Source organism: Amblyomma americanum, chromosome 1 (genome assembly GCF_052857255.1).
Source record: "Amblyomma americanum isolate KBUSLIRL-KWMA chromosome 1, ASM5285725v1, whole genome shotgun sequence".
NCBI lineage: Eukaryota > Metazoa > Arthropoda > Arachnida > Ixodida > Ixodidae > Amblyomma > Amblyomma americanum.
Genome location: NC_135497.1, coordinates 241411120 through 241438154, shown reverse-complemented (window position 1 = coordinate 241438154; position 27035 = coordinate 241411120). Strand labels below are relative to the sequence as shown.

The window sequence follows — 27035 nt, the reverse complement described above, 5'->3', positions numbered from 1 at the left end:
CCTCCAACTTGACTAGAACATGCGAGCTATTTGCAGAGAAATTGTATGACACCACTCGGAATGCTGCAATACAAACGGTCGCTCACAAATTTTGGTACAAATGCAGATGAGAATACTGACGCCACGTTGAGGTCAGCCAGTGGGGGATATATAATGTGAACCAAATGTATCACGATTGTCTGAAATTGTGCTGCTCGGCTTGCTATGTGCATCCTAGCCACGGCTGCTTAATGACGTCACCCTATTTTCCTTGCCATCGCTGGGATTTTCTGTACCATCTGTGACTACTCACACACACGCACACCACCAGCTGGCTTTTCTTGTAATGGGACTAGTAAGGCTTTCGCCTTAAAATGGCGTTAGCACCTTTTGCATAACTGCGCAACTACCCAGCCATGTTACTTGTGACTGTACGTACTACATCATCCCGTCGCCTTGAATGGCACAAGTTTTAAATTATGCCTCCTTGGACTGCTTTAACAGAGGGTGCCTGGGCTGCTCTGGTGCCCAGGCAGTTGCAGGAAAAAAAAAAAAAAGGATGGCTCGCAATGATATAAGCACACAGCCTCATCTGTGATTATAATTCTGGCATTAACTGCACAAATAAAAGCTATTACTTTGTGGGAATGGGCAGCACCTTTCTTTCATAATGCTATTCTGCATCTTATTTACGTCCTGGACTTCGGCATTTGATGCGATTGAAGTACAGAAAAGATTACTGGCATCGGCTGTCACCGACGAAAACTTGGCAAAATGGGAATTAATCCATCAAGTCACTGCAGAACACCCAAACGTAGTCGGTGGAAATCAGGAAATTTAGTATAGCTCTAACATCATCAAACTGAGCCAGCGTTATAATTAATAACGATTTATTATGTGCACGGCGTTCACTCTGTCTCAAACAAAATAAACCATTCGGTCGAATTGGGCATTCCAATTGCATCGAAATGAAATCTAATAGACACTAACAGGCTCGAGAGGACAGCCAATTAGACTCGTGAATTCAACTTTTTAGCCCACTTGGCTTCCCATTTGGGCAATCCATGTTCCAGTCCGACTAGATTGGAATTAAGTCGTTTTGGAAGCCGTCCTTGACTGCTTGTGATCTGGGCCGGCGTTATTTCGACCAGGTTGAAATAAAGGAAAAAATTCGTATTTTGGCAGTCGTAGTTACGTTTTAAGACTAACGCTAGCCAAACGAAGTAAGATATCTAGTTTTCCCGGCATTTCCGCGGTGGCTGGAGATCGTGGCGCCAGATTTCTCTCTGGGTAATATTTAAGAAACTCTATGGCTTTAAAAGGAAAAGAAAGTCAGTAGAGTTTGGTTTTTTAAAAAAAGAATATCGGGCGTGGTGGCACAACTGATCAGTCAGTGGTAGAATCACCAGTACCAGTGACTCTATAGTGAGTGGCCAATGGGAGGCATGGCACTAGTCACTACTCTGGCGAACGCTTCTAACATCCATCCAGTCGTGCATCCCTCTAGGGCAAGCATTAATAAGCATAGAGACACAAGGAACGCTGGGAAGGCGCAGAACAGAAGGCGCGCGCATTCGGGCAGGGGGTAGTCGACGAATGGCGTACAAGCTGTAGCGTGTAGTTTTTCGGCTCTATCTGGCTCTATTGTAGCGCGCGGTGGTGCGGTCTGCGCAATCCACGACCGATTATATTAACAACAATTGTTGGCTTCTCTGAAGCGCGTAGAGTTTCTGTAGCCGTAGCCTGTGAAGCGTGTAGCCGACCAGCGTTTCGACAATGAGCATGGCTAGTGAAGATGAAGAGGAGCTTGCGCTGGAAATGGGCGAAGAACATGCGTTTCATGTGAGTTTGCTGAAATTGAATGAACCAAGCATCGAGGAGCCGGCAGCGACATCTGTGGTACGTGCAGGTTCTAGTGTCGGAAGTACTTTTGCACGTGAAACCAAGTACAGGGCGATGGAAAGAAACGGGAACAAAGCGGAGACTAGGCACTCCGCTGTTCGTATTTCTTTTCATCACGCTTTTACTTCGGTGGTAGCGAAAAGACACTAGAGTCGTCTGTGATGCATTCTAGGACGACTCTAACGTCTTTTTTTTTTTTGCCCTTCTGCTAAAAGCGCGATCAAAAGAAATTCGAACCGCGGACCGCGTAGGCGCCGCGTTCGCCATTTCTTTCCATCGCTATAGTTCCCGTTTCTTTCCATCGCCATAGTTCGCGTTTCTTTGCATCGCAGAATGTTAACCGTACTGTGTGTCTAATGTATGCATAGATTTTGATGCTTTGTTTATGCTATCATGTCCGAATCGCACCACATGTCAAAACCACTGAAGGCGTTTGACAAGAAGTCTTTCAGCGTGTGTTACTGCGGTGAACACGTGTTGTGGATGGCAGGCAAATCGGCGTTTACCTTTTGTGAGACCGAGAGTGGAACAGTTCATAACTGAGCAAGACGTATTAGGAACGTTTAACAGTGGGAAAACGGGACAAGAACAGAGGAAAACGCAATTTACATGCGCAAGACGCAGCGCTGCTTCGCGTCTTGTGCACATTGTTTCCCTGCCCTGTTCCCACAAAGCGATGAGTGTTTCTAGTCACCATTTCTTATACTGAGAGTGGAACAGGCCTAAACTGAGCAGGACGTGTTAGAAACATTTAGCTGTGTAAAAACAGGACAGGGACGCAGGGAAACAACTCGCATGCACGAGACGCTGCGGTGCGTCGTGCACTTGTTTCTCTGCCCTGTTCCCACAAAGCGTTGTGCTGTAGCGTTACTAGTAAAATTGCGAGTCAAGCAATATTGTTAGTCACGTAGCATGGCTGTACAGTAAAAAAAAAAGATGCGATGATATTGCACTTTTTTTTTTTGCCCGCTGTTTGACCACACTTCTTTGTTTCAACAACGGTTGCGTTGCTTCAAGCTTCACTTGAAGTTCGCCGCTTAGCTGTGTTCCGTCCTTTCGCGCAGTTAACTGTAACCATACCAACTTGCTTGCCATTTTTAGCACTGTTATAATGAAATTGGAATTTTTTCATTTAGTCTGTCAATTGTGCGCTGGTTTGCAGGCAACCCACTCATTGCAAAAAGACCTCTCAGTGGTGGATCCATTTTGGGAGCTATGCGACCCATACCCAGATGTGCAGAGACTTTTTTTTGAATTTAATGAGGCCTACTTTTATGGCAAGCTGGACCAGGTTGCAGTGTCCTGGAACTGGCACATGACCCTGTGAGCATGACTTTTTTTATGCTTTAATGAATTTCTGCATTATTTAGGTTTGCATGTGCCAAGTGGATGCTGTGAGCACTCGGTTGTCTGACTTGACTAAACACAAATACCAAAGCAGCAATTTTGTTGTTAGGGTGTTGTGCTCTAATATGGCTAATTTGCATTATTTATAGATTTTTTCAGAAGCTAGTACTTCCATAAATTTTTGTTGACATTGTTCAACAAGCTTTCACTTTTGCACCCAAGCTGAAGTACTGATAATGTACTAATTCATTGTCCATTACCAGTACTTATTGAAATCTGAAGGTCCATAACATTTGTCTTCTACACTTCGCACAGATTGTACAGTCATCAACATACCTGTCGAGCGCTCGAACTCCGTGCTGTCTACACTCTACAGCGCACAGAGCGATGTCTAGCGGCAATGCCTTGTTCCAGATATTGCATATCTGATTATGGTCTGACCATCAGACATGCGCTATATCGAATCAGGCGCTGCTGCTAGACGTCGCTCTGCGTACTGCAGCTAGCATTTCTGGATATTAGGGGAGCCTACGACAACGTTATTCAAAAGGATTTGTGAGACATACTGGGCACATTGGGTGTTGAAGATGGAGTAATTAATATTTTAAAAGATATATATATAAAGGTAACAGAGTGCTTATAAAATGGGAAAAAATTGTATCAGAGCCTATAGAGATACAGTGGGGGCTCAGGCAAGGATGTCCTCTGTCTCCTGTGTTGTTCATGTTGTACCTGCAAGGGTTAGAAACCAAGCTGGAGAGGAGCGGACTAGGCTTCAACCTTTCTTTTTTCAAGCAAGGAGAATGGATTAAACAGTCATTACCGGGAATAATATATGCCGATGATATAGTGCTAATGGCTGACAACAAGGAAGGTTTACAGAAGTTGATAAACATATGTGGTACAGAGGGAGATAGATTAGGTCTCAAGTTTAGTAAGGAAAAATCTGCAGTCATAACATTTAATGATGAGGGTGGCGAGCATAGAATACAGGAGTTCACACTAGAAATAGTGGATGAGGACAAGTATCTTGGAGTGTGGATAAATAACTGTGCTGAGTAGCTGATTGAGCATGAAAAATATGTCATGAATAAAGCTAACAGGAATGCAGTTGTCATGAAAAATAGGGCCATGTGGAATTACAATAGCTGTGAAGTGGTAAGAGGGATCTGGAAAGGGGTGATGGTACCTAGTCTGACTTTCGGCAATGCGGTCATGTGCATGAGACCAGATGTTCAAGCAAGGTTAGAAATCAAATAACGCTGCGTAGGGAGGCTAGCTTTGGGAGCACATGGCAATACACCAAATCAGGGGGTACAGGGTGATATGGGATGGGCGTCGTTTGAGAGCAGAAAAGCTAGCAGTAAGGTAGCATTTGAGTAGTGATTGAAAAATGAGGGAAAAGCAGTGGGCTAGGAAAGTTTTCAGATACCTGTACATAAGGAATGTTGACACAGAATGGAGAAAGCGAACTAGAAAATTGACAAGCAAATATCTGGACAGCAGTAAGGGGGCAAATCAGCAATTATCGGTTAAGAAAAAGGTTAAAGAAACAGAGAGCTCTGTAGAAAACAGGGATGCTGACGAAATTGGCACTGGAAACATACAGGATCTTTAAGTAAGCAGGAAGTTGCCAAAGAAAATATCTGTGATAATTGTGGGGAAACTCTTTGTTGTTTGCGGCTAGGACGGGAGTTTTGCGGACTAAGACATATAGAATCAGGTACCACGAGATAGACACATTGTGCGTTGCGTGCGGAGAGGAGGAGGAAATGGCTGAACACTTGATACTTTTCTGTAAAGGGCTTCACCCTACAGTGCAAAGCAGTGGGGCTGAAGGACAGTGAAGGAAAAGTAGATTTTAAGTGGGTAGAAGTAACCAAGCGAAGGTTATCTGATTGGTGGCTAAAATCAAGACGAGTAAAATTTCACAAGTCATGGCTAGGTGGCTTGAACCACTGCCCAATTTAAAGGGTTCAGCCTTATCCATCCATCCAGCGCAGATGGCATAGAGTTTGGACGCTCTAGACAGGTCTATGGATGACTTTCCAACTGCTAATGCACATTTAGTTATTTTCTGCCTAAACGATGCTTGCAGGTCAAGTTTAATTAGCTATTCAATGTAGGAGTTATTGCCAGCTATGCAAGTCACTGAGAGCAGCAGCTACTTTCTCAGCCTAAGTATTTCAGCCTTTGCATTGCTTTGATGGGTAGAGGGTGAAGTGAAACGTGACCTCGTGTATGCATTTCAGCTGTGCTGGGTTGTGCGAATATGAAGGGGATGGACTGTGCACCGTGAAACTCAGTGAGCCCCTACTGAAGTTGAGGACAAGAAAGGATCTGGTGGAAACGTTGCTGGTGAGCACTTGCCTCCATCAGGATATGTAGACATGAGTGACCCTGCCACCCAGTTTTTTCATCGTGCTTGATTGTAAACTTGAAGCAACTAAGCAACACACTGTTAGCAGCCAGCTTGCTTTGATAATGTGGCATGCTGTTCAAGTATGCACTGTTTGATATGTTCAGAAAAGACCAGCAAGGGTTGGGTCATGACTTTCTGCTTCTATTGAAGAATTGATTCAGCCTTGATTTTTTTTGTGCCAGGGGTAGTGTGCCATAGCCACTAAGCCACTGCAGCATGTACCTAGTAATATTTTGATGCGTATAATTTACAGGGGGGGTGTTAACTTTGTCATCTAAAGGCTTACAAATGATGGCTAAGTATGGCTGTAAGTAATACAAATGATGATGTAAGTATGGCTCGGGCATGGCAGCTCACATGCTCAGGCACCACACTTGCTTCCTTGTGAATTTTTTTTTTGTGACCGAGCTGTTAATTTGTGTTGACTTTTTCTCCATTCAGTGTAACTTTAAAAAGGTGTGCATGATTTCAATATGCGTGCATGACTTATTGTCTAGATATACATTCAGAAAAGTCTCGAGTAGCAGTGAAATGTTGTGCTGTCAGGTGTAATCCCCAAATTCTTTAAATACAGTCAAGCCCACTTATAACGGCCGCAGATATAACGAATGCATGGTTATTGCGAACAAGGGTGGTGCTACTGTCAGAAATATGTATTGGGGCAATGAAAAGGAATCTGATAGAATGAACAACTAAAGAATGTGCCGCACCACTCGGTTATAGCCAACGCCATCTGATTGACTGTCAGGTTTGTGTCGAGCCCACTGCATGTAGGCTTGACTGTTTTGCATTTATATACTAATTTACGGGTTTTATTCTGTTATAGCACGAGATGATCCATGCCTACCTCTTTGTAACCGACGGCAACATGGTGCGTTATTGTTTCATTCTTTTGCTTTTTTTTTCTTTGTGGAAAAATTGCTGCAAAAAAAAGTGGATAGTGCACATCCTCTCACTTCTGTCTTGTTTTTTTACTTGCCAGCTTCTGCACACCATACATGGTGCAAAACTTACAATGAAAAAAAAAATCACTTTTATGTATAATATAACCTTACTCCACCTTGCTGTGTGTGGGTATATCTCTGGTCTTGACATCATGCTGGTGACTCATTTGCTAGTTCCATGGAAATTGAATCTAATGAACTAAATGTTCCATGAGCTGAATTTGTGGATGCACTTAAGAAGGAATGCTTTGCTCTTTTATGAATGTTAGTGGACAAGGTTGCCACAAGAGTAGTGTAGTAAAATGGATAGTTAAGTGAGGTGTTGCATGTTCAGTTTGGAATGCATCATTACATGCGAAGCTGCAGAAAGATGTGCAGAACCACCACCCTGCAGTCCAGCACTACTGATTGTACTGGTGCCACTGTGCAACTAAGCACAATTTGTTCCATTGCTGTAGCCACGAATCGCACAGTTATTCTTGATAGAGCTGTCGGGCATAGTTTCATACAACAGACAATGCGTCTGCCATACTTGGTCATGCTTCTGGAGAATGACATGCCCAAAAGCAGCAACATACTTTTTACAAGTGCACTTTTGCCGATGTTTGTTGCGACAGTAGTGCATCAAGATTGAAACCTCGCAGTTGTGAGTTTAGTTCCCGTCTTGTGTGGTTTTCTTTCAAAGGTGCTTTGAAACATTTTCTGAGGAGAGTACATAAACTCACTCAACCACTGCATTTTGTTGTCATGAACACCTTTGCCTTATATAATAATACACTTATGCGCAAAGCAGAAAACCCACAATCCTGCATGAAAGTTGGTGAGCCCTTTTTGGTGACTTTTTCATGCTCCTGCGTATGCCGGCGAAGAGATGGCTATTAGTTAGATTCATTCAGACGTCGCGCAGCTACTATGGCCGCGGCTAGTCAGCTGCGTCGCTGTGGCGGATTAGGAAGCTTGCCTCCCGGGAAATTCCCACGCGTGGAGAGGAGCAGCGACCTTTCAATATGCAAAAAGTGATGAGAGGAAAGGAAAAGGCACAAAAGCCATTCAAATTCAGATTTTGACTACAAATAACTAAGGTTCTGTAAAATGCATTTAAAAAATTCTTGCTAGAGGATACTTGTGAAGCGGCATCCTTTAACACCTCAGGCTTACCGCAACTTTATTGAGAGCCCCTTAAATGCGTTAGCATTAGAACCCCCACTGCAGCGATTTCTGTCCGTCAGTGTTGGTCTCTGAAGCCTCCAAGAAAGTGAAAAAGCTTACTATACCTATAACTTCAAATGGGATTCAAACCCATGGTGGCGCAAACAGATTAGCTTCACTTGCTTCTGTTTTAGATCACTTGGCCGTCGCCATAGCATCTCTCCCCACGTGTTAAATTGCCAACCTCTCATGCTGCACTCGCATTGCAAGTACTAGCTCGCGCAGCTGTGCAAAGAGGGCACCACAAGTCAGTGCGGGCCAATTTGATTTCACTTTTGGGCACTTTTTCACCTTCTGTGATAAGGTATGAGCACATTTTGCATCTTTGCCTTAGCGGAACGTTACTCAAAACGAACACTGGATTCACAGGAAAAAGAAGCCTTTCAAGCATGTAGAATTTTCATTCTTGTCTCATTTTGTTGCCATGTGTGTTTTGTTTTCTGTAGCATTCCTTTCAAATTGAAGGCTGTCCTTACTCCCACACTTCCAGTTCCTGCCGTTCGGCCTGCATGCATGTCACTCGTATTCCGTTACTATCTGCACTTCTTACTGCTCACTGCCATATATGCAGTTACAGTCAACAACCGAAAATTTGGACTCTTGATTATTCGGACTTTATTGCGGCACCGCGACATGGCACATAGAGCCAATGTATAAGGGCGCCTGAAATTTCGGACGCCGAGATTTAATCATGAGGAGCTTCAGAATGTGCACATCACTACCCCTTCCTCGGGCATGTTGGAAATGTTATAGTGATTTTTTCGGTGAAATTTGATTTTTCGGAAAAATTGGTTTTTTGAGCTTTAAAGGAAATGGCGCAGTAAGTGTCAGATCCCGGTGGACCCGAACCGCGCCGTAAGGGTAGGAAGGAAGGTCGGAGTGGAAGAAGAGAGAAGGAGGTGAAAAGTGAAATGTGTAAGAGTTCGCATGTGTTCACAGAGTGCTTGCAGACATGCAGGCAGTGCATGTAAACACTGATGGCCCATGTCTACGCTGCAGTCAGGTTAGTCGCAGGGTCTGTGTCATCCCTTTACTCTTCATGCGAAAGATTAGATGGGGCTCTTGATGAGTTAATTGAGTCATTTATTTCCAGTTTGGTTTTAGAAGTAGCGTTTGAAACGAGTTTTTGGTTAATATTTTTTCTTCAGTGATACTTATGAGTCTGCCTGTCTTTCTTTTTCCCCCACTGGTGAAAGCTAGTTATATGAATTTTGATTTGAGTAAAAATGTTGCTCGTCATAGTCATCAGTGACATTACCATCCATAGCCTTGATAGTTCTTATGGGCTTCAATGAAGAGGAGGAGGAAGGTTTAAGGTGAAAAGACTTGACAGCTGCCATGTGCAAAGTTGTCTGCCTGGCCTCGCTCTGTCATGCTTAGAGTTTTGAAGAGGAGGAGATTGTGAGGATAGAATAGACACGCATTCCTGCAGTAGTCTCATCCAGCAGTGTAGACTGTGTTTTCATTGAGTAATATATGACACATAAACAATAGTACTCCTTGAAAAACACTGTCAGAACATCATCATCAGCCTGACTACACCCACTGCAGGGCAAAGGCCTCTTCCATGTTTCCCCAATTAACCCTGTCCTTTGCCAGCTGCATCCACCCTTTGCCTGCAAACTTCTTAATCTCACCCGCCCACCTAACCTTCTGCCGCCCCCTGCTACGCTTACTTTCTCTTGGAATCCACTTTGTTACCCTTAAGGACAAGCGGTTATCTTGCCTTCGTATTACATGCTCTGCCCAAGCCCACTTCTTCCTCTTTATTTCGACTAGGATGTCATTAACCCGCGTTTGTTCCCTTACCCACTCTGCCCGCTTGCAGTCTCTTAATGTTACACCTATCATTTTTCTTTCCATGGCTCACTGCGTTGTGCTTAACTTAAGCTGAACCCTTTTCGTTTCGTGTCGGAACGTGTTAGCCCATCTGTTGCCAGTACATTCTTTTGCGAGAAGGACGAGACTTCCTCAAGATAAAATTTTTTTGTTGTTGTTGGCATCTTCAGAAATTTTCTCTTTCTTTGCATTATTAGCTCATAAAGAGAGTATCAAGTGCTAAAATAACCTCATAAATTCAGTTAAATGCTTAATTTTGTTGGGTGGCCCTTCTGCAGAGGAATTTTATGGCAAAGTGCTTGAAAAAACATTTGCAGTACAATTTACAAGGTGAAGAATGAAGGCCTTCTCAAGCATAATGTGCATGTAGCTAATGCTTTGGTATTGCTACAAATAGTATACTTTATATGGCTATATCAGTCTAGCTTGCCAGTAGTGTGATCAAGCAATTCTCCTGAGTTTACGGGGAGACTTATCTTTCTCTGTCCAGTGGGCTTTGGTACTCTGAGCTGTGGTAACCGCTTGTGTGCTCTGCAAGCTGTCACCCAGCCTCTGACAGCAGCAGATGTGGCTCTGTGTCCTCTCTTTATCTCTGTGATTGCTTTTTCATCACAACAAAGTTGTTACTGGGGGAAGTATTGGTTATTCACGTAAATGTCGCTGTTCTATAGTTTACCGACTTTGCAACATAAATGACGACATGCTTCTGCATTACCAGAGTTTAGCATTGTCATTGATGTCTTTGTTTGGTTGCATTGCATTTGACTGTTAAAACTTGCATGACTAGAAATGTGGGCAGTAGGTTGGGAGTAATTTATGTGTGCACATGCATACATCGGCACCACAGATTTATCTGTAATTGACCGTCGCCTTTTATAATGTACTTATTAAATGGTTTCAGTGCTCCTGCATCCTGGCAGTTGTAGCAGCTCTTTCAGGGGCACTGCATAAATATATTTATTGCTGTTCTTTTTTGTGTGTGTGTACACAGGATCACGATGCTCATGGACCAGAGTTCCATAAGCACATGGATCGTGTTAACAAAGCCAGTGGAGCAAACATCACTGTGAGTTGGCCGCCTATTTAGTTTCATGGCTACAGAAATGTTGTTGTTGGAGAAATAATTACTTGTGCACTATAATAAGCATTACTTATCTACTCCTTCTGCCTTGGTTGTAGCATTTGCCTTTGTAGCAACTTGAATGCATTATCTAATGTTGTTCAGTCAAATGTGAAAGTGGCCCAGCCTTGTTAAGTGCTGTGTAGTGTTGCTGAGTTTCAGGTAACATTGCATTATTTTACTGTAGCTTCTGCAGGTTCATTAATGCACTGTTAAACAATGGAGGCATTATGAAGACTACACAAAAGGTTGCATCACGTTCTGACTTCTGGTGCTTGTTGTGTTGTTCTAAAGACAGTGAAAATATAAACACATTATTTCATGTTTTTTTAACCTGGCCAGGTGTTCCACAACTTTCATGAGGAGCTGAATAACTACCGTACCCACTGGTGGCGCTGTAACGGCCGCTGCCAGCATCGATTTCCATTCTTTGGCATTGTCAGGCGAGCCATGAACCGGCCACCATCTGATTATGATCGCTGGTGGGCTGACCACCAGCGCAACTGTGGTGGCACGTTCACCAAAATACGTGAGCCAGACCCCAAAGGTAGTAAGGGCAAGCGAAAGGATGGTACTTTGCCGGTTAAAAATGGTGAGCAGCCCTCGCATTTTGTTTCGTTTGCTTACTGTGGAATGGGAGCTTTTGAATTTCCCTGCAAACTGTTTCTGCATGCCTGGCTCTCTTGCTTGGTCATCAACAACTATCTTCCATACCAACTTTCGTAGTGTAGATACCGGACATTATTTTGTAGTGAAATGCTTTATAAATGTATCTTTTTTTTTTTCTTCTTGTAAAGATGCAAAGCAACCAAAATTGATGGATGGAGCAGACATCAGGGCCCCGCTCGTACCCCCACACAGTGTCAAGTCAACAGTTTCTGTACCTGATAGTCAAAGTCACCAAGGCACCCGTCCAAAACATGTCTCAAGTTTTCCTAACACCATGACGAAGCTGCCCAGTAATGTACATACCCTGCCACAGCATGCCACTGATCTGCAGTGGCCCCAAGTGGTTCCCTTCACTGGCGAAGGCCGCAGGCTTGGTGGTTGTTCCTCCAAATCTCGGCTTCTAGGAGAATCCAACTGTGTTTTGGGAGGTGTCTCCAGCCAGATGCTGCACATTGATGCGAATGAAGCAACATCCTGGAGTTCTGCGGTGTCAGGACCTGGCCAGTCACTGAGCAAGTGTGTAACTGAGACACAAGTCAAACCCGCACCACAGAAGCCATCAGATTCAACTTGGCCAACACTGAAAGATTTTCTGGACCAGAAAACACAGCCTGCAGAGCAAACCAGCACCAAAAGCAGTACTGCCAAAATGAAGTTCAAAAGGGACCTTTTCGGCTCTGACGTTTTCGGCTCTGACACCGAGTCTGATGATGACTGTGTTATAACAGAAGCTGATATGACAGTGAAAGAGCAAGGAAAGTGCACTGGAAAGCTGGATGAAGCAAGCACGTCATCATCATCTTCGCTCACTAGTACAGACGTGGGTGCCACAGCAAATGTGAGCACCAGAAGTGTTGTAGCTCTGATTGAGTGTCCTGTCTGTGGGCACTTCTTGCTAGAGAAGTTTATAAATTCACATTTAGACACGTGCCTTATTCAAGATGACTGATCAGTTTCCATGGCAAATTGTGCTAATCAGCTGAGAGTTTTAGCTGGTTTTATGCATAGTGTACAAAATAAATATTGGTTTTCTGCATAGTGTACAAAATATATATTTTATAAGGCTTAAGCTTAGCTAGCTTAGCTATTGTTGTCTACCTCTTAAAAATTTTTATGGAAGAACAAATAAAAATTTGTTCACACATGGATGCATTGTGTCTTTCTTGTAAATAGTATATATAAAGTGCAATTTCCTGAATGCACTCTATCTGCATTGTGCACCTTTGTACGAATGCCACAAGGTGCATGTTTCTCACTTATAGGTGATTGCTCTTCTAAGATCTCTGGTTTGTTCATCATCAAATATTGCGCAGAGATGACATTCTATCTGCTTCGTATATTGAAGGGTACAAAAACAAAATTATAAATGCAAGCCAACAATTTGATTTTTTTCAACGTAAGAAGATTCCTTCTAGCAAGTTCAGAGGCGCGCCCCCACATCGGGAAAACTGAAGATGGCGTCCCCCAGGGGTAGGGCCGCCGCTATTGGATCAAATCAAGATCCTCCACCCGACAATCCGTGTCTGCCGAAATCCTAGTAATCACTGATAATCCCGATGTGACCACACTTGTGGATACCGGGGCTGATTCTTCTGTAATGAGCAGTCGGTTAGCCACGGCCCTCAGAAAGCTTCTGACCCATTGGTCTGTACCACAGATCCAAACCGCCGGCGCCCATGTTGTTACACCAATTGGCATCTGCACATCACGAATACATATCCGCGGTGCTACTTTCCCTGGTTGCTTTGCTGTGCTGCCCGAGTGCTCCAAATACCTGATAGTCTGTTTGGATTTCCTTCGGGAGTACGGTGCTGTCATCAACCTTCAGGAGCTGGTCGTGTCATTTTCGACTCAACCAACCCCCTGTTGACGGCGATCCCGAGCCATGCGGGACTAAGTTACAGAGTCTTTGACGACCACATATTGATCCTGTCAAGAGCTAACATGTTTGTTACTGTAGATTGCGACATCACCGGAACTCATGGCATCGCTGAAACCAACATGTCACTGCTCCTTGGTCAGCAAGTCTGTGTTGCTCGCGGAATTGTTGAGCTGAACAATGGCCGAACCGAACTCTTGGTTACCGATTTTGGCTGTGAACCTCAGTGTTTGCCTGACAGAACAGTTATTGCGTATTTTGAAGAACTCAGCGAATTCGCGGGACAGCACGATTTGTCCGAAGCCTCGGCATCAGTGGAGGCACCGACCACTCCCATAAAAACTGACATGAACCCGAACCTCCCGTCTCATCAGAAATGCTGCCTCGAAAGCGTTATCCAGTCTTTCTGTGACTGCTTTGCCTCGACCTCAGGCAGACACCGCTCACAAAGCACCGAATTATAGTCGGCGCCAACCAGCAGCCATTATGTCAGCTGCCTTACCGGATCTCTTCGGAGCGTGATGCCATTCGCCGCCAAGTTCAAGAAATGCTCCAGGACGACGTGATACAGCCGTCGACAAGCCCGTGGGCATCGCCTGTTGTTCTATGTTGTTCTAGTAGCTAAGAAAGATGGAACTCTACGGTTCTGCGTTGATTACCGACGTTTAAACAGTCACAAAAAAAGGATGTTTATCCTCTGCCGTGCATTGATGACTCCCTGGATCGGCTGCACCACGCTAAGTACTTCTCATCACTAGATTTACGCAGTGGCTATTGGCAAATCGAGGTGGACGAACGCGACCGGGAAAAGACCACCTTTGTTACACTGGACGGTCTGTACGAATTCCGGGTGCTCCTTTTCGGCCTGTGCTCGGCTCCTGCAACCTTCCAGCGGATGATGGACACCGTTCTTGCCGATCTGAAATGGCAGTCCTGTCTCGTGTACTTGGATGACATTGTCATCTTCTCTGATAAGTTCGAAGAGCACCAGAGACGCCTGCGCGTTGTGTTCAGAGCAATTCGGTCGGCTGGTCTTTCCCTGAAGCCCGAAAAGTATCACTTCGCTTTCGAAGAGTTGAAGTTTCTAGGCCACATCGTGAGTGCTAAAGGGGTTAGCCCTGACCCCGATAAGACAGGCGCTGTGGCTGCTTTTCCTGTGCCCACCGATAAGCAAGGCGTGCGCCGCTTTCTGGGTCTCTGCGCCTATTATCGGCGTTTTGTGCAGAACTTCTCCCAGATCGATGTGCCCCTCACCCGTCTCGCGAAAGATTCTGAACCGTTATTCTGGGGCCTGGAGCAACAGAAGGCCTTTGAAGACCTCCGAACTCGTCTCCAAAGTACGCCCATCCTTGGACACTTCGATGAGTTCAGCCGCCACTGAACTGCACACAGACACCAGCAACATCGGTCTCGGTGTGGTCCTTGTGCAGTGGCAGGATGGTCTCGAACGCATATTCACATACGCAAACCGCACCTTGTCACGATCTGAGGCAAACTATTCCACCACCGAAAACGAATGCCTGGCCATTGTGTGGGCAGTGACCAAATTTCGCCCATACTTATATGGCCGCCCTTTCAGGGTCGTCAGTGACCACCACTCGCTGTGTTGGCTGGCGAACCTCAAAGATCCCTCGGGATGGCTTGCACGCTGGAGCCTTCGACTTCACGAATTCGATGTCACCATCATCTATAAGTCTGGTAGGAAGCACAGTGGTGCCGACTGTTTGTCTCGCGCTCCTATCGAGGACCCTCGAGCTGACCCTGGCAACGATTCAGTTTTTCTTGGTGCCATCTCCACGTCCGTTCTGATTCAACACCAAAGAGACGACAGTTAACTACAGCCCCTCATCGAGTATCTGGAAGGAAGCGCTCAGTCTCCCCCATGAATCTTTTCACGCGGACTGTCGTCGTTCTGTTTACGCGACGACATCCTGTGTAAGAAAGACTACATCGCCAACGGAAGCTGTTTATCTACTCGTCATGCCTATGGCTCTTCGCGACGAAGTTCTGCAGGCATGCCATGATGACCCATCTTCTGATCACCTGGGGTTTTGTCGCACTTTGGCACGAATACGGCAAAAGTACTACTGGCCCAAGGTTGCTGCAGTTTTGAAGCACTACGTAAGAGCTTGCCGCGAGTGCCAGCGTCGCAAGACGCCGCCGACTAAGCCAGCCGGCCTACTGCAGCCTATTGATCCGCCTCAGGTCCCCTTCCATCAAGTCGGCATGGACTTACTCGGCCCATTTCCGGAGTCCTTGCTGGGTAACCGCTACATTGTGATCGCCACCGACTACCTCAGCCAATACTGTGAGACTAAATCTCTTCCCCGTGGTACCGCTGACGAAATTGCTAACTTTTTTTATCCAAAACCTTGTGCTTCATCACGGTGCACCCACCATCGTTTTAACTGACAGGGGAACAGCGTTCACCTCGGCCCTTACGCAGGAGGTTATGCGCCTGAGCGGTACCAGTTACAGCAAGGCAACCGCCTACCACCCTCAAACAAATGGCCTCACCGAACGGCTCAACAAGACGATCGCCGACACGATTTCCATGTATGCCGACGCGGACCACCGGAACTAGGACGCCATACTCCCTTACGTCACATTTGCCTATAATACTGCAGTCTAGGAAATGACATGCTTCACTCCATTTCATTTAGTACATGGTCGCGAAGCCACAACCATGCTGGATGCAGTGCTGCTTCCAGCTAGCACTACCTCCTCTGTTATGGGTGCTGCCCAATTCGTTCGTTACGCTGAGGCCGCCCACCAACTCGCTCGAGAGCGCATCCGGCACCAGCAAGTTCTCGACGCTCGGTGCTATAGCCTCAGCCACCGAAATGTGCGTTACCAGCCCGGCGAACAAGTCTGGGTGTGGAGCCCAATCTGCATGCGAGGGCGCTCTGAGAAGCTTCTGCGCCGATACTTTGGCCCCTACGAGGTGCTCCGCCAGCTCAGTGAAGTCACCTATGAAGTTCTTCCACAGGGAACCGTTCCCTCTTCTAGACGGCCGACCTCCGAAGTTGTCCCATGTCGCCCGGATGAAGCCATACCACGCCCGCTAGCCCCTTGCGTGTGTCTACACCGTACGCCAGACACATGCGACTACCCTTGTTGTCCTGCCTCCCATTGCTGCCTCACCGAGTCGGTGTCTTTCAGATAGGGGGAGTAATGCCACACTACTAATTCCTATAGTGGCACCGTATCGCGACTAAACTGTGTTACCTGGCAGTTGGCAAGCCTTGAGCCATCTCGGGGCTAGATGTTTTCTCGTCTTCATCTCTCGAGCTGCCTGCTGCCTTGCACGTTCCAACAGCATCTTGCACATATAAGTAGACCAGCCCTGCATACGTCAACCGTTCCTCGGTGACAGTATTGAAGTATTTGCAGTTAGGAAGCCGCACATTGCTAAATGAAACAGTGGCACATACCCCATGTCTGACTGTGCAGGAAACTGGTGGTGCAATATTTTTTTGTGCTTTGAGTATATTGCGAAAAATACTGTGGAGACATGAGGTTACAGCATCTTGTACTTGCTGCAAGAGACAATGACAGCGCAAGCTGGCAGCCAGAACATCAGTGCGCGTGAAAGCAAATGATGATGTGGGAAAATATCTGAAAATACCACCTTTTTTTTATAGCGCTTGAAAATGTACTATATATCAGCAGCTTTTTCAGAAATTGCAAAATGAGAAGTATTTTTCATGTTTTGCTGCTTTCTAATTGAACACTTCCATGTATTGTTTCAACTGGAAACACTCTGTCAGCTATTATGAGCACTTCCGTGTCTGATTACGAGATAAAAAGTTATATTACTTTTCGACCTCAAAGAAGAGGCACGGGTGACACTGTCTAAAGTGTTATCTGTGTCTCCTCTCTTTCTTTTCTGTGGTTTCAGTTGTGCTCATCTCTCAATCTGGAAATGCACCAGCATCGCTTACATAAGTTCTCCTCAAGCAGCATTGCTGCCTTTATAATTGCACAATACATGTCGTTTTTTATCCTTTTTGCTCTATACAAAATTGCTTGTATAGTGTGAACACGTAAAAAGAGAGTTTGTTTTGCGGAAGGAATTATTGTGCAATGATAAAGACTTTAGGATGCAGTCTTGTTTTGAAATTATTTGCCATTCTTTAGGGTGGGATAATGCACCTCACTATTGGTTGCTGTATTTAATGGATTAAGATAACTAAGTTCTGGTACGCACAGAGGGATTAGGCGAGTACAAGTACTAACTTCATCTACACTAGTGAGGTGTTCTGCTGTGTGAGGGCTTGAATCTCATCAGTATTTGCAAACACCCAGTATTGTTCATGCAGGAATGCCTACCATGGAATGAGCCCATACTGTGCAAGCCTGTGTGGTGTTGGCAACTACAAGCACCACATACCATCTAGCTTTGGGACATTCCATGTGAGTATATAATGTGTCACATTGGAGCACAATAAAAGAGCATGAGCATATGAGACTGGTGCACTGTGATCCTGAATGTTCAGCCTGCCTGAGCCTTATGCCTTGTTCAGATTGAGAGTAAGGTCTGGTTACTCAACGCATGGATCTCCCTCAAGCAGCAGTGTGACTTCTGACTGCTTAAGTACCTGAGCTTGGAAATAAAACAAATTCATGATAGTATAATTTAACCAAGCATACCTTCAGGTGCATGTAGTTGAAGCAGTTTTTCAAAGGAATAAAAAAAACTCTGTTTGCACACCTCTCTGTTGCAACCAGTGTGCAGCAATACTAAACTGCAAATGCATTTATCAGTCAGAATTTTCGATTTTGTTTAGTAGTACCATAACCTGTAGCTTCTACAGACAGTGGATACATCTTCTACAGAGCAGAAGCAGGTGTTGGTGCTATTTCTACCAGCTGCTTGTATGCTTTGATGTAGACAAAATACAAAGAAAAAGTTCGGCAGGGAACAATTTCAAAGGCTCTTTTTTTTTTTCTGAAAACAAAAATCATACTTCTAAGTCTTTAAGGCATTCAAATACACTCACATATTTATACTTTGACCACTTCAGTGGTCGAGTAGCAGGTTTATATATGGCAAAATGGAGTTTTGTTGCTTTATAGAGTGTTCGGGCTTTCGGGCTAGTCTGCATCATAAAGCTTCAAAAAAAATTTTTGATGCACAATGTGATTTTTGGACAGTAAACCAAAATGACATTTAAGCCAAGAAAGATAAGCACCTTAATTTGGTTATTTAGTAGCATATAACTGACAGATAATTAGGCAGTGTAGCATGGAATAATTTTGTGATGAAAGGCAAATCAATCACCATTGATTGCAAAAAACATGTTTGGTTATGATATGTAGCATATTGCTTGCACAGTTTTGTGCCTTGCTTCAAAATTTAGATGCTCTCAATACTGAATGCTTTTTCATGAAGAGTATTCAGGGGAAGCATTGTTTCCAATACACTCAAAGCTCATAAAATTTTTTGTAGAAACTGAAGATGTTTGAGAACCATGAATTAGACTTTTTCTATGAAATGACTCAACTCTTCACTGCACTAAAAGGAGCCAGTCACTTCACTGTACAGGCAATGCTGTAATCTTCACTGGCTTTCTTACCACCTACCCATTCTTGAATACCTTCAATGTTGCCGAACGTCATGGGCTGCTATGTCGTGGAAAAGGTTAGTTTGTGTTAATGCTTGCAGATTTTTATTTACAGATACTGCAGGCCCTTCTCGGGCCCATGCACGAGTGGTTACAAGGAGGGAATATAAAACAAAGGGAATACGTAAAGTACAAGGGTACAAAAATAACATTTCATCGCTATAGTGGCACAGGGTACTAATGACGTCAAAGCCAGGAGAAGAAACTAGCGGGTTGAAAAGGAAACACATGTAATTGCAAAGAAAATACAAATGGAAATTGGGCGACATAGGTTCATCACGGTGGTACTGACAGTGATTCAACTCTGTTAACATGCTCTATGAATGATTCGATTGAGTTGCAGTTTACAGCAGCCGGTGGTAGTTTATTCCAGCAAAAAATAGCCGATGGGAATAAAGAATATTTATGAGCATTAATGTGGCTTATGGGTTGATGAAGTGCTTTTTCATGGTTATTTCTTGAAGAGTGACGGAATGGTTCCTGGAGGTATGTTTCTCTTGAGATGTTCAAATGACCGTAATAAAGTAAGTACAGAAATTTAAGCCTTGATGTTATTCTGCGCTGTGCTAAGGTGTGAAGATCTGCTTTGTGAAGTAGGTTAGATACGCTAGAATGTCTAGAAAAATTTGAGTGTATGAAGCGTACTGCTAGGTTTTGAATACGTTCCAGCTTGCCTATCAAATATTTTTGTTGTGGGCTCCAAATAAGATCCGCGTATTCTAAGGTCGGTCTTACGAGTGTTTTATACGCATTAAGTTTCACGTTAGGAGGTGCGTTGCGTAATCTTCTAAGGAAATACAGCTTACCTTGGGCCTTATGACATATGTTTTTAATGTGCTGTTCCCAGCATAGATTGCTTGATAGTGTCACTCCTAGGTATTTAATGTTATTAGTTCTCTCGACAGGAACATTAGTTATAGTGTATAAAAAATCTAGTGGCTTTTTTTTCTTACTGAAAGTTATGCTCTTTGTTTTGGTGGCATTAAGTTTCATTCCCCACCTAGTGCACCAGACTGAATAGACGATAGAGATTCATTTAGTTTAATTTGATCATTAATGGTGTCTATTTCCTTATATACCACGCAGTCGTCCGCAAAGAGCCGAATTTGTACCTCAGGGTCAACGCATAGATAAATATCATTGATATATATTAAAAACAATAAGGGGGCGAGGACTGAACCCTGTGGTACACCTGAGTAGACATCCAAATTATCAGATTCGGAACTTTTCAGTTTGACGCACTGTTTACAATTTTTCAAAAAGCACTCAACCCATGAAATGATAGTGTTTTCGATCCCTATAGCCTGCAGTTTTGTTATTAAATCTAGGTGAGGAACTAAATCAAATGCCTTAGAGAAGTCTAAAAAAATGGCGTCTAACTGACTCCTTACATTAAGGGCGCTTGCGATATCGTGCGTTATCTCTGCCAACTGTGTGGTTGTTGATAATTTCGACCTAAAGCCATGTTGCCTACTGTAGAGGAGGTTGTTAACCTCTAAGTGGTTAATAATTGCTTTGTAAATAATATGTTCGAGTATTTTACAAGTAGAGCTTGTTAGCGAGACCGGTCTGTAGTTGTTTAGTTCATTTTTGGGACCGCCTTTATGAATTGGAACTACTTTAGCCCTGAGCCAGTCATCCGGGACTGTTAGGGTTTGCAACGACAGAGTGAAAATTCGGAACAAATATTTGGAAACCCAGAAGGCGTATCTGTTCAGGAAATTATTTGAGATGTCATCAGGCCCCGGAGATTTCTTTACGTCTAGATTGCGCAGCAGGCAGAAAATGCCGTCTTCACTAACGTTTATTTCTGACATGGGATGAGTGATGGAGTAAGAATCAAGGGAAGCACCTGAAACCGAGCGTGAGAAAACAGACTGAAAGAACGAGTTAAATTTGGTAGCAATAGCGGCAGTGTTGGTTATAGTTTCACTGGACGTTTTTATTTCAGAAACTGTGGATTGCTCGCATGCTAAGTAGCGCCAAAACTTTGCCGGGTCATGCTTCATAAATGACGGTAACGTCTCCGAGAAGAAACGTGTTTTCGCAGCTCGAATTTTACCTTTGAGTGTACTGACAAGGCATGCAAGGTTGCTTGATAGGCAACGCTTGCGCCGCCGCTTAATCTTTCTTTTCAGATGGATAATTTCTCGCGTTATCCACGGATATTCTCGGTTCACACGTTTTTTCCTCAAAGGAATGTACTGCTTTTCGCAGAAGTGAACAGTTTTTTTGAAATAGGACCACATTTCACATACGTCATTGAGTGCTTCAAATGCTGGGTAACAAGATTCCAGGCGAGCAAAAACAGAAGTGTCATCTGCCCGCTCGTAATCTTTAACAAAAGTGACAGATGGTTTCACAGTCTTAGTTGAAACATGCAACGGACATGCTAGGATTAACATCTTATGATCTGAGATTCCATGAGCTACATTTACGGAACAATCTTGAAGTGAATTGCTAACAAGCATAAGGTCGAGTAGAGAAGAGCAACACCCGACAGTACGAGTATCAGAAGTTACTAATTGTTTTAATGAAAAACTAAAGGTACTTAGTAACAACATCTCAGCGCTTTTCACTTCCTTGTTGTCGTGTGACATGTCTGACCAATTGATTCCAGGCAAGTTAAAGTCTCCTGTAATGATTATTTTGGATCGTGAGTTGGTACATTGCATGAGGTAGTCGTGCATTACTTCGAGATACTCGGGGGGAGCATTGGGTGGTCGGTACACGCCTCCGAGGAGTATGCGTTTGCCCGCGTATTCTATATTACACCATATGCTTTCATGACCATCAATGTCCTCCAGGCGGGAAAATTTAATGTTGTTTTTTATTGCTATTGCGACTCATGTAAAGAATAGTACATAAAGAGCAGTGAAAATCATGTGTACAGCATGGTTTAATGTATTCATGCTTTGCAGTCATTATTCAAGTTTCAACTAAGGTTGGGAGGAGCTGTTGCATATCAGGCAGTGCCTACCAAGCTCGTTTAGCACATTCAATATTTAAATTTTGGGCTCATTGTTATTTTTCTGTTGGTCATGGGTTATCTATTGAGGGCTCTTCGAGCATATATCATATAAGGGACTTCCGCCAGGGTAAATCGCGTTGCAACCAGCATTGGTGGGCGTTCCATCAGTGTTGTGATAAGTCACAAATGAAAACTCTTGCAATAAGAATTGAAAATAACTTCCATTCACTCTCTGCTGCCCCAATACAATGTTTCCCAGGTGGGCACTAGTGGTAGAGCTACTGCTGTCACTTTGTCGCCTGATAGAATGACAAAACACAGCAGTTTTTTTGTTTATTTTTTACTATCAGCAAAAGCACAAACCTGGCTTTCAAACTTTGACATGATCAATCATGGAGCTGTTTGCATCGTTAGCGTTTGACATTGATTCACACTCATTCTTTTACAGTGAAAATGATACTGGTGAGCAGAACAATTATTCCTTTTCGTCAAAAGACCCATTGAGTTCATTTATTCACTCTAGGAATTATAACAGTGGTTAAAAAGAGATGGCGTTTTACTTACAGACACATAGCAAACAGCTTGGCCTCCACATAAGATAGTGCTTGTGTACCGAGTCAAATTATTGACCAAAAATCAACAGACATGACGATGGGCTGCCAATAAATGTTTCATGAAACATTTTTACCTAGCTATGGGTTTTTCCATAGCTCCTAGCTCTTGTGGGTCAGATGTCATGACCACAAACGGTTGACATATATATATAACCTATTATTTAAGAAACAATATGTAACCTTTTGAGAGACAGAATAATAAAAAAAATATTGAGAGAGAGAACCTTGGATTTTGCATTTTTCTAAATGCTGACATTTATTTAAAATATAAAAAGATAAACAGCATCCTGTAAAATGAATGAAAGGAACAAGTTAATTCATTAGCAAGTCTCATGTTGACACTAAATTTAATATGCAAGCCTGTTTCTCCCAGGCAATGAATCCTGACCCATATCGAGGTGTCTGGGGCGGCGCCAAGTGTCGCGACTCCCCAGTTCAGACAGACCGGACTTGTTCGTGTGGAACAGAATGTGAAGCTGCCTCACTCTATGCTGATCAGCTCAGTGAGGTACTGCAACAGAGCGTGTCAAAGAAGAAGGTGGCAGCGTTCTTTGCAGAGAGCATCCAGGTATTCATCAGTCTTCTCTGGCTCCTCTTGTGGCACTGTTAAAAGACTGTACACACCAAATTTTTACTTGCATTTTTCTTCTGTGAAATGATGCATTAAACATTAGTATGTGTGGATCTTCCCGTGGTATGCCCCTACGACCACTAAATAAATAATTATTAAGTGTGTGCAAGTTCTGAAATCTTCGAATATGAATCGAATACGAATATGAAGAAAAAATGGTTTCAAATATCGGATCGAATATCTATTCAGCACTAAAAAATATTTCATAAAATGATAAATAAGCAAATATTGCTCTTATTTAAAAAAAAAAATAATGTCTGGTCTTTGCAACTGAAATAGACAAAACTATGTGCACAGAAATGTATACTACTTGATCAGACAGCATAACAGTATCCAACCTGTAATGTGGTCATGCAAAATGAAATTCATTAAATGACTTGGCTGAGAACAAAAAAATAACATGCTGGCTAGTAAAACCTCATTAATTTGGTGTTCAATGGAACGGAAGAAATGACCGGGTTACCCGAAGGTCAATCTATAAAATGCCCCACAGCTCCCGACAAAAACTAAAAAATAAAATAAACTGCCGAAAATGCAAAAATGCAGTACAACCCTGAGGTGGCTCCATCGCACTAACGCCTGTAAGCCTGTTACAAGCGCCCAGTATCGGTGAACGTAATTAAGTGGGGAATGCACAATGGCACGGGACGGCAAGACCGCTTCTAAAAAAAAAAAAAGGCTGCCACCATTTGGAAGACGTTGAAGTAATGAGCGTTAGCTCTTTGGTTTACTAGATGAAGAAAGCGAAGAAGAACGCAGTGCTCGCATCGAGAAACGGAATGTAATACCCTTTGAAACGGGGTGGATTGTCACCATGCTCGGCTAGGCAGCGTGCGTGCATGCCTAGCCGAACGATCGCCGCCTAGCGCCATCTATAAGAGAAATTACGATGCACGTCTACCCATTGTTGAGTTGCACCCCCTCAAGATACGTCCCAAAACAAAATTTGCTTCGTTTGGGGTGTCAAGGTGGGCGTAGAATTCAGTTTGTGGTGTGATATGGTGACGCTTCAATTAGTAATTGCATGTATACAATGTTTACCTATTATGTAATTGTGGTTTTATTTCTATACCACAACCCATAGGGTTTTATTTGCCTACCAAATTCGGTATACAACTGCCCCCGGATGGGTGCCCATTGTTGTCGGAGTATATATAGTGGAACGATTGTATACATGTATAGCGGTCCCGTAACGGGACAGTTTTCCTACCTGTTTTAGGATATTTTTTGGTAGGGGGGTGGGCTAAGGATGAGAGGGCACAACCAATTTTAATGGCCGCTATCTTGGATTTGAGAAGCCGAAACTATACCGCCATTTCGTCCCCTGATGTCATACTCACATAGTTCCTCCTCTATCCACCATATTGGACCGTGACGTCATCATTGGCACATGGCAGGTGGTTGTTTCTACAATGCTATTGTAGATGGCGCTACAAGTCTCAATGCGAGATGCGCTGTTTTCTAGTTGCAGCCACAGATGGCACTTTGATCTCAGGGTGGTAAGAGACCTCATGAAATTTCGAAACGTGATGAGTAGTTGCTGCCACAGATGGCGCTGTGATCAAGGGTTGTAGCAGGCCCCACGAAATCTCGTGATGAGCTAGAGCTAACGCTCTTAAAAAAGACCAGCGACGCACCAGTCGGCATCCGAAAGCGGCGCGGAGCTGGGATTGGACTGCCGGCGAATGCGCAGGCCGGCAGCTGCCGTCACCATGGGCGAGCAGCAAACCTCAGAAACCAAAACCTCACGGCCAGGCTATTTTTTGGCTTAGCGACATAGGCCATCCGATCGTTCTCACGCCAGCCATTATATCCACTTAAGTGATGCACGGGTTAATATGCACCATGCAGTAAATGGGATTTTTACACGATCGCTTGCCCTGCTGAGACACCTCGACTACCCCATTTGGTAACCTCACGCAAAGTTCCACAAGTGGGCTTTCCCGCATATCGCAGTGAACCAAAACGAGATGGCGGACCTCACGCTAGGAGAGTTATGAAGGCGACAGGACGAATGCCATGGGTGTGAGCATTAAGTATGCGACATATTACGGAAGGATAAAAAAATACGCTTTCGCATTGTGGTTGTTCGAAGCGGGTCGTCGGTCATCTTGTACGTAGCATTTGTGGTATGTGGGAAATCCCACTTGCGGAATTTGACAAACCAGGTTCAGCCTAGCAACGTTGGAATGCGATTGGTCCGCAATAAACGACGGAGAAGAAAGGGAACAGGACCTTTGCATTGTTATTATGGAACTTTAAACTCGATCGTCAGATAATTTGCCCAGATACTGTGGGTTCTGCCACGGTCGAATTTCTGAAAATCGGCGTGGTATATGATCGCTGGCGAGTATTTGGCAATTTTCGAATATTCGGAAATCCTCGATAACAATTTCTCGAATACGAATATGTACCAGATGTCAAACATATTTGATTCATATTCGAAATTTTGAATATTCGCGCACCTCTATTTATAATTTAATTTCTTCTTGATGCTTTTTTGGTTTCAGTTTTAACACTGAACAATGGTTGTGATGTCAAAGATGACTTTAGGTCGCATGAGGCATCAAAGAAACTGCAGCATAATTGGTGATATGTTGTTAAATCAGAACAACGCTAAAGCCAGCCTGCCTCAAAAGCCAGAATCACAGCGAATAAAGAAGCAGTGATTATATTTCAGTTTTTTTTTTTTTTTCATGCCTTAAGTGACCTTTACTGTCCTTTGGCATATCACGGCCATCGTTCAGCTGTTGAAGCCGAAACTAAAGCAGGTGAAAGAAGAAATTTAATTGTAAATTTTCTAGCGGCTGTAGGTGAAGGCCGTGTGGTGATCTATGTATTCTAATGTCTTTGCATCATAACAGAGAAGAAAACATGCAACTAAAATTAGGGGCCTCTACTCCTTCAATTAAGGTGCATGTATGTGTCATTATGATGTACTAACACTCTTGGAACAGTGAAAAAGAAAACTTTTGATGGAAATCAATGAAATCTTTAGCTTAAAAGACTAATGGTGAGGGCATGGCCAAGCGATATGATGAAGTGACTGGTCTGGCTGATCATTTATAAGTAGGGGTCGGAGTTTTGGTTTTTACTTTTCGAACATTCAGCGGACTATTTTCACTGTTTATTTCAGAATGCAGTGTTCAGTTTTTTTGGGGGTGAATATTTTTTTTGCAGATGAATTACTTACTTTTTTCGAGTATATGACGTTATATTCCGGTACTTTCAAAAGTCACTTAAAGTTGATCTTGTCCTTTTTGTCAGCATGAGCAGTCAATTTACAAATAATTAATGCACAAATGGTAGTGCTTAGAGCTGTGCTTGTAGAGGAGGTACTATTGCCTATAAAAATAAATAATCGAAGTTATATGATGGAACCGTCGGACAAAAACGCAAGTGAAAGTCTACTTCTAAAAACTGGGTTGTCACTTTTTGTTGGGTTGATCCACTGGGTTGTGTGATGGGACGAGGCATTACATGGCCGACATGTCGACAGCAGCGATGGGACTGCTACTGAACATGTGATAGCAAGAACATGACACATTTTTATGACACGCTTATGCTTGGCTCCGCGTCACTGTACTTAGATGCAGTGGGGGAGCCAACTTTGAAATCAAATTTTATTTGTACAAATTAAATAAAGTAACTGCCCTAAGTGATTGATGACAGCAAACAAATGGTGAAGAGGTGGAGCCTACCGGTCTGCAGAGGTTTCTGAGGTAGCAGAGAAACGCCTGCCAATACCATGCCTATGGCTGTTGTACTTTGTTAATTTTTTTTTGACTGAGTGTAACTGCTACTCCACAACCAGATTGCTCTAGTGTGCATGTCAAGCGGGCTGACCTTTTTCAGTTTTGAAAATTGCATCCAACTTACTGA

General features: G+C 43.7%; 2 protein-coding genes across 2 annotated transcripts in view; both read left to right on the top strand.

The window, feature by feature from the left end:
- Positions 1–1536: 1536 nt before the first annotated feature.
- Positions 1537–12380, top strand: LOC144114829 (DNA-dependent metalloprotease dvc-1-like). Its single transcript, XM_077648815.1, has 7 exons — positions 1537–1878; positions 3044–3204; positions 5481–5586; positions 6477–6521; positions 10634–10708; positions 11105–11354; positions 11560–12380. Exons 1-7 carry the CDS (start codon positions 1756–1758, stop codon positions 12378–12380), a joined length of 1581 nt encoding a protein of 526 aa, XP_077504941.1. The 5' UTR covers positions 1537–1755.
- A 995-nt stretch (positions 12381–13375) lies between these two features.
- LOC144116234 (alanine--glyoxylate aminotransferase 2, mitochondrial-like) overlaps positions 13376–27035 on the top strand; it is a 51098-nt gene continuing 37438 nt past the window's right edge. The window contains exons 1-4 of the mRNA XM_077650961.1: positions 13376–13456; positions 15757–15866; positions 17633–17726; positions 22896–23090. Coding sequence (XP_077507087.1) covers positions 13376–13456; positions 15757–15866; positions 17633–17726; positions 22896–23090 — 480 coding nt within the window. The remainder of the gene's footprint in view (positions 13457–15756; positions 15867–17632; positions 17727–22895; positions 23091–27035) is intronic.